Source organism: Stegastes partitus, unplaced genomic scaffold (genome assembly GCF_000690725.1).
Source record: "Stegastes partitus isolate 25-593 unplaced genomic scaffold, Stegastes_partitus-1.0.2 Scaffold630, whole genome shotgun sequence".
NCBI lineage: Eukaryota > Metazoa > Chordata > Actinopteri > Pomacentridae > Stegastes > Stegastes partitus.
The window spans coordinates 282,711-290,507 of NW_007578361.1; the positions used below are offsets into that span (position 1 = coordinate 282,711).

The 7,797-nt window shown below is 40.5% G+C and overlaps 1 protein-coding gene across 1 annotated transcript; it reads right to left on the reverse strand.

Moving 5' to 3' along the window:
- Positions 1–378: 378 nt before the first annotated feature.
- LOC103363066 (uncharacterized) lies at positions 379–5,095 on the reverse strand. The gene is made up of 6 exons (XM_008289669.1): positions 4,763–5,095; positions 4,404–4,502; positions 3,556–3,686; positions 2,302–2,463; positions 1,502–1,722; positions 379–663 (listed from the first exon to the last, which is right to left on the reverse strand). Exons 1-6 carry the CDS (start codon positions 4,827–4,829, stop codon positions 561–563), a joined length of 783 nt encoding a protein of 260 aa, XP_008287891.1. The 5' UTR covers positions 4,830–5,095; the 3' UTR covers positions 379–560.
- Positions 5,096–7,797: the final 2,702 nt, after the last annotated feature.

The following is a 7,797-nucleotide window of genomic DNA, read 5'->3' on the forward strand; positions in this document are numbered from 1 at the left end:
ACTACAGTCACAGACAAAAGGCCACAGTTTCAAGTATTGTGAACATCAACATATATACACACACACACTCATGTAAAGCAACACAAAAGGCATTTTATATTCTTTACATTTCAATCCAAACTATACTATACAAAGATCTAAAAAGATTTCATTGTATCCCTGCCAGCACCAAGTGAACGTAACTTTTCTCAGAGTGTGGATGCTCCCCAGAGAAGAGGGAACATATTTTATAGGCTGCAAAGGTAACCTATGAACAGAATGCTTCACATGACACTTTGCAGTTGATGTTAAAATGCCATGTGAATAAATAAGAGGTTTTTATTGCATTTCCAACCATTTAGAAGCTGGTTTTCATTACCTTTACAAACCTGCATTGTGTGCCACTTATTCATTTTGCACTTGCGGCCGTGCCCTTTGGAAGAATACTGGAGTGGGGTTTTCTTTTTTTTCTCCAAACAAACACAACCATGTAAAATGTTTTGGTTGGCCCATTAACACACATAAATCACTGAGCACACTTTTCACTGGGCTGAATCCAGCTGCTGAGGTGCTTTCTCGTATCATTTTGTATCCATGGATGAGTCATCGCAGCATCCCATAATCCTCTGCAACTCCTGAATACAGGGAACAATTGACTGGCTATGCAGCTGAGCCATCTTCAACCTTGAGGGAGGAAAAATAGCGGCGCGATTTGTTAGTCAGGTGTGATCAAAAAAAGCATCGACCTTACTATCAATAATAATGCAGCATCTGTGCTTTCTGACAAACTGATTGTATAAGAAAGGAGGAAGTGATAGAATTATCTTCAAGTGGCCTATCTAGCTCATCAAAACGGTCAGCAGTGTGCTTCCACGGACCATACATTAGCTGCTACCTAGTTTCTAAAAGAATTACAACAACAAACAAGCATATTTCAGGACACAAATGCATCCCAGGGAGAGCTTAAGTAAAGGCATAAGTTTGGGAAACTTGTAGGAAGGTAAACCCACCTGTGGTGCAGGGGCTGGTGTGCCAACCCAGGCCTTTAAAAGGTGTGCAAGCTTAGACTCAACAGGTGCTAAGATGGGACTCCAGTAGGATGTCCGTGCTGCTTTGCGTCAACTGGATATTGGCAACTTGATGCTAACCCATTAGCAAAGAGGTTGTGGTAAGCGTAGCGTGAGTCGCGATAGTATATTTCTGAATGTAGTCAAAAACGGTAAATGCTGCTGTCGCTTGATTTTCCCAGCAACCTGAGTAAAGCTGCTTTGTTTTTCAGAGGGATGCAGGTAGCACACACACGAGTTAACCAGTGTACACAAACACTAAGTATCTGGTTCACTGTGACCTTTCAGATGCATGTATATTTAAAAAAAGAATCAGCAGAATGGGAGTGTTATTCTGGCAACTGCTCACATCGCAAATTCTTTGTATTGCCTTAAACTGATTACTACACTGAGTGTGCACGGTGGCAAACCAACTGTATTAAGTCTGCTCATGTGGCATCGAGAGCTTGACGTACCTTCTGAGCAGCTCGCGTCCTCGGTTTGGTTCGTAGTGCTTGAGAGCGGTGAGGCTGTGGGCTGCCAGGATGCTGTAACACTGTTCCCGGAGAGCGTTGTGGTTCGCCGTGTCCCACTGCGGCAACTCGCTGGTGTATCGCCACGCCATCAACGAGTGCTCCAACACGGCGTCCCACTCTTTGTTCCTCAGAAGAACTTGGCCCCACTCCTGACACGAAACCTGAGGGGGAGGATGTGGAGGTGACAGATTAGCATGGCACAATGAAACACTCGGCTTACGGGGAGGCATCCTGTGGAGCAGGGCTTAATCTATGTGACAAAAATGTCCTTATGCAGACGAAAAAAAAAGAAGAGCTCAATTATATATATGAAAAGAAGAGATGTGTTTAAAAAGAAAACAACTGATTTTGTATTTTAATACAAGACCTTCTAGCAAAACAAATTGGACAGTATACAAGAAATTGTGCACATGTATAAACAACAGACACTAGGGAAACAACTAGTGAGTGTTTTCATTGTCATTATTCGACTTATTTACTTGTTCAATTATTAGTTAAAGGCCAAAGATAACAGGCTCAAATGGGTTGTTTTGTCCACAACCAAAAGCTATTCCTGTTACTGTCATAAAAGGAGTAAAGACACCAGAAAATATTTTAACTTAACCTGGAATCAGGTCATTTTGACTGGTTTTTCCTCTTTAAAAGAAAAAATGACTCAAACAGATTAAAAGAGACAAAGATGTACTCAGACAACTCATCAGTTAGTCACTGCAGCTCAGCTACACACCACCGATACTCACTTTGAACGCCACCAGATGAGGATAGGCCTTCCTGTAGCAGTGAGCGTCCCTGTTGGAGCCAAACCGCGAGTACGGTATGGACCTGTAAACATTTGCCTTCTTTAGCTGCAGGTCTTCCTGAATATATTTCAGGTCTGAAGCCATGGTCCTGGGCTCTTGGCTCTGGAATAAAATGCAGCGAGTTATATTATATGCAGTGGTACATTTTATTTTAATTTGTAGAAGTGTGTCCATTTCATTAACCTTTATTTAAACACTGAGGGCCATTGAGAACCAGCTCTCTTTTACAAGGACGCCCTGATCACAATATATAAAACACTAAGAGCACACAAAGAGGTAATGTCTATGTCAGGGGTGTCCAATCCTGGTCCTCGAGGGCCACAGTCCTGCATGTTTTAGATGTGTCCTTCTTCCAGCACACCTGATTCAAATGATCAGGATCGTTATCAGGCTTCTGCAGAGCTTGATGATGAGTTGATCATGTGAATCAAGTGTGTTGGAAGAGAGAAGCAACTAAAACATGCAGGACTGTGGCCCTCGAGGACCAGGATTGGACACCCCTGGTCTATGTCAACACTTTGTACAACAAACAGATCAAAATAAAGGGCAGCATCGATTCAAAGAGACATTGACACTGGTCTATGTCAGTCAAAAGGGATTTGAAGTGATCACAAAGTAATGGCTTATCTAATTTTAGTAGCTTCAGCAGTCTGTTCTACTTCTGTCGAGCGTAATAATTAAAAGCCAATTTCCCAATCCCAGCATTAACATTGTGATTCAAGGACCAAATACACTTGAGACCTATAACAATGGAAAATTGATCTACAGTTAAAAAGACACGAGACAGCCCTGAAGTGTTCTACGAGGTGCGTCAGGGATAAATAAAATGCAGTGCTGCTCTGAGTGCTGCTGCCAAACTTTGTCACATAGAAGACAATGCAACAATCATCCATAACATGAATTTGCTTTTTTTGTATGAATGTATTTTTAAAGACCCAATTGTCATCAAGCCAAAAAAACAAGATTCTTATGAGATGACATGCTTTCCAAAAAAGTGGCCACATTCACCTCAGTGTAGTCACAACCAGTTTTCTAGTAAAGCACATATATTTTGTTTTATCTGACTTCAAGAGTATTTTAAAATCAAAAAGCAACATGTGCATTTATTGCCCCAAAGACTGTCATCATGCTAAACTGGGTGCAAAATTCTCTCAAGATAAAGCACATTGAGTGTTATATTTAACTGGACAGTACCTGTTCAACTGAAATAAGGGATCTGATTAGTTGTACAAGCTGCTGATTGGAGAGCGGTGTATGGTGCTCGTCCATCTTCTCGCAATGCTCTTCGATGCCTCCTCTCCACACGCCGCCAATGGACAAGTCCACTGCAAAACAAACAAACAAACACAAAAAAGATGAGATGAATAACAGACCACAGGAAACAGGTGGGAAAACAACAATCACTGAAATGCTTGCAGCTCCAGCAGCTACATGCATGTAAATGGGACTAGAGATCAGTTGGCAAATATTAATATTCATGTGCGTGGGTTTTGTTGGAACATTCTCCAGCATCAAAAACAACATTTAATGCACCCCGGTGAGTTTTTAACGCAGCAATTTGCACCTTTTCTTCTTCAATTTATGGTGGAAATGTATTTATTTATGTAAAGGAAAGAGACAAAATTCAAGCACCAGGTGGAAATCAAACACAAAGACACACGTAGGATGTTTTTTACTCTTCTGTTGATATTGGTGTCTTTTGTTTGGGGAAGTAAGCTCTTTGAATGTAATATTTGTTGTCCAAATATTGATTTCCCAAGTCACCCCTTGAAAAGTAAACCTATGGTGTCACCCCAAATAGTTTTTTATTGGACAGGTAAATAGAGGAAAAGCTTTTATTGCTTTCAACATTGTTATTTGTTTTTTTTTAGTTCACTGACAGAACACTGAATGGCAAGGGAAATGAATGTGGCACTAACACACCCTTTCCGTTGTCATACTAGATTTCTTTGGCCATTTTGCTTCCTATAGGGGCAGCTCACAAAACCAGACACACCTTAGCTTTGCTAGTAGAGCTTTAATGCTTTAGCATTTGTACTTACATGACTGTACACGCTTTGGAGCTGCGTTTCTCCCTCTTGGAAGTGGAGATGGAGCCAAACGTGCACTTAGAATTTCCAAGTAAGACCTCCTCATTCGGGCTGTAAATAAAATATGAACATTAAAACTTCTTCAGTCCCGCTACAAAGTCATTTGCTACTCGCTGCATTAGGCAAAAACACTAAACAGACAGCAAAAAGAGCTTTAACTCAAATGCATACAACTTTGCAAGCTGCAAACACTGGGTGCTAAATGACTGTTGGGGCGCGCGCGGAGATAACGTTAGCATGATAGCAAAGTGGCGCCTCCTGCACAAAGAGTTACACAAACTCAACACAACGCTGTCATATTCGACACTTACCTGCAATTTTGGGCTGTGGTGCAGGTATTTCCACCAGGACACGTCGCGGCTGGCACACAGCTGCCATTGTGAGCCGACTAACAGGTGAAGATAAGAAGCTAACTACCTGCTACTAGCTCGTGTCGCTAGCTGAACTTTAAACCCCACGGGGCGCCGCGAACAATAACTTTTCCACGGCTGCAGTTTGCTCCTGTGGGACTCGTCAGTCTTCTTCAGAGGCGTCGGTGCACTTTGTCGTCCTCGCTGGCATCCACTCTCGTTTTACTTCAACTCAGCACGACAAAAAAAAAAAGAGCTTCGTATTTGCGCGGCGAAGAGAAGCAGAAAGTTGTAACTTTTGTTTGCAGCGCTGCTGGTACTACACTGATGAGGCGCGCGACACGAGTTGCCGCGCGGGCGTGGTTTGCCGCATGCGTCGTTCTGATTGGTCGAGCGTCGCGGCGTGCGTGGAACAGGCGCCCAATATGCAAATGAGGCGTTGGCGGTCCTCCCCCGTCATGTGTCCCCCATGTTACCCCTCTGCTGCTCGGAGGAGGGGGGAGAACACGCGAATCACGTATGATCACGTAGCAAACGTCCACAGGAACAGCAGCAGCGGCAGATCTCACCTCACTGCAGTGTTTAAGTTGTTTCAGAAGCATAACAGAATCCTTTAAACTCAGATAATAGAAATGTTGTTTTCATGTCATGGTGTAAACTACATATGAAGAGTTCAATTGCAAAAACAGATAACATAACTTTTTCTGTTGTTTGCTTGAGATAATAGTAATCAAACTGAAGCTGAGTGGATTTGACTCAGTAGAAATGACATGACAAAAATAGAGATAAGTTTGATTGGTATTGTCTCAGGTTGATGATGGAAAGGTGGGTTTTCTGAAGGTTTGTGAAGGTGGATTTATCTGTTCTTGCAAATGAACTCTTCTAATATAATCCAATATTCACTGCTTGCAATGTTCATACTGTGTGTATTCTGTATATATACTGCATTTACATCATTGTGTACACTGGTAATACAGTTTCTACCACGATTTGTCCCCATCTGTACAGTTAGATGATATATTTTATGTTGCATGCACATCTATATATTCTACAGTAAACACCAAACTGCATATCATGTAATTTACTGCTACTTTTACAAATCTAGTAAACTGTATTTGATGTCTTAGTACTTGTACTCTATGCAGTGGCAATAAAACTGAAGCCAATCTAATCAAATCAAAGTTTTTTTTAACATGAAAATAATTCATTCCTGCCTTAAAAAGAGCTTATGAGTCATTCCATCTCAAATCATTAAATTTTTAGAACAGCTCCTGCCCAACCACCTCTGATTTGACTGAAACTTTTAGAGCATTACATAGTGATATTTATGAAGATATTTGTGAAGTTTTAGTTTGACATATTAAACACATTTTGAGATTTAAAAAAATAATGTAAACATTGTCCATAGACCTAGAAAGAAATAGTCCATTGTTATATTTATAGAACTCCACAACGCTGTATTACTCAGATTAGGCCACCTACATTGTAGTTTTTGTGGTACAACTTGTCATATATGCTCAATCAGGTCTGAAAGTTCAGCAAAAATAACTCCTTTTTTTGTGATAAAGCATTTCATATTAAAAAGTATTCTATATTGTGACATGCAACTGCATTTTTTTCTTAATTCAACTCACTCATCATTGGAGATTATTTTAACTACTTGTCCAATATAGAAAGCAATGACATGAAGAGAAATAACTGATTTTATCGTTAATAGTTTTTGAGACATTGTTGTTCAAACATGGCCTCGAATTTCATTGTTTGAAACAACGTGCTAAAAGTGGGTCAACTGGCAATTTCTTTAAAAAAAAAAAAAAAAGCACAAAAACAAACTCAAATACTTGACATATCAGTCTAAAATGTAACACACCATTTTATATGTCTGTATTTTATGATTTTTAAAAAAGTTGAGCTGGTCGAGCAAAAGGTCTTTTATGATTTGAGGTGAAGTGGCCCTTATGCAGAACTCTGTTGCTTCATTTAAAATGTGCAGATCTATGAAGTTCCTGCCTCTCTCTCTGTCTCTCTCTCTCTTTCCACTCACCCGTCCCCTAAATTTTCACCACAGGGGGTCTTTAATGCTCGCAAGCCAGCTTGGCCCAGGTCAATGATAATAGCGTTTACGCAGAACTATCAGAATGTTACAGCTTCGCCAAGTTGTCCTTCATAAAAGACATGAAGCCTGGACTGCGAGACCATCTGCAGCTTTTCAGCTGCCATCCACGCTGATATAGTGCCGTGAAAAGGCCAACTGGATCCTCCTTCCTGCTGTGTGCGGAAACATCTGGAACTTAGCAAAGGAGTTTATAGATGCCAGTCAAAGATAGTTGTCTAAATGCATGTCACTGTTGAAAAAGTGGATGTTTTGAATCACAAAGTGTTGTGAAAGAATGTTAAACATGATCATTCATATGTAAAGACTGTCTTGAGTCATTGATTGAACCCCTAAAAGCTCATCTCTATGCATCAAAGTCACACACTTAGACGTGTTTTCCATGATTATAATCCCTTGCTGCCTTAAAAAACGACTTACATGTAACCCTACACTGATGCTTACCTTGCTAGGATGTGCAGATCTATGAAGTCCCTGCCTCTTTTTCCTCTTATGCCTGCAAACTAGCTTGGACCAGGTCAAACTGGACCAGGGGAATGCTGAAACCACATGATCCTCAGGTGGAATGACTTAATTTGTATGTTGTTTAGTGTGCAGAAGCATCTCCATCTGAATAAAGGTGATAAATAAAGACACTGGTCAAAGAAAAATCAAGCTTCTGCAACATACATCAGTGACACACGAACTTAGAAGTCTAATCAAAATGCTGTCTCAATGCACGTCATGCTACTCTAGGGTGCATTTTATTAAACATTTGTTAAAACTATTGGCTGTTGTGTTTTTATTCTAAGATGAAGTACCTCTCAAAACACATTGGAGCTGATTGTCTGTCACAGTAAAGCAATCAAACCAAAACACACACTGAATAAGACATTAAAAAAAA

Bases quoted from the DNA above. Each gene is read 5' to 3' on its own strand.
- LOC103363066 (XM_008289669.1), bottom strand. From the start codon at position 4,829: ATGGCAGCTGTGTGCCAGCCGCGACGTGTCCTGGTGGAAATACCTGCA. The intron at 2,464-3,555 runs GTACTGTCCAGT...ATTTTATTCCAG, and splicing joins CCCTTATTTCAGTTGAACAG to AGCCAAGAGCCCAGGACCAT. The intron at 664-1,501 runs GTACGTCAAGCT...TCCTCCCTCAAG, and splicing joins GGACGCGAGCTGCTCAGAAG to GTTGAAGATGGCTCAGCTGC.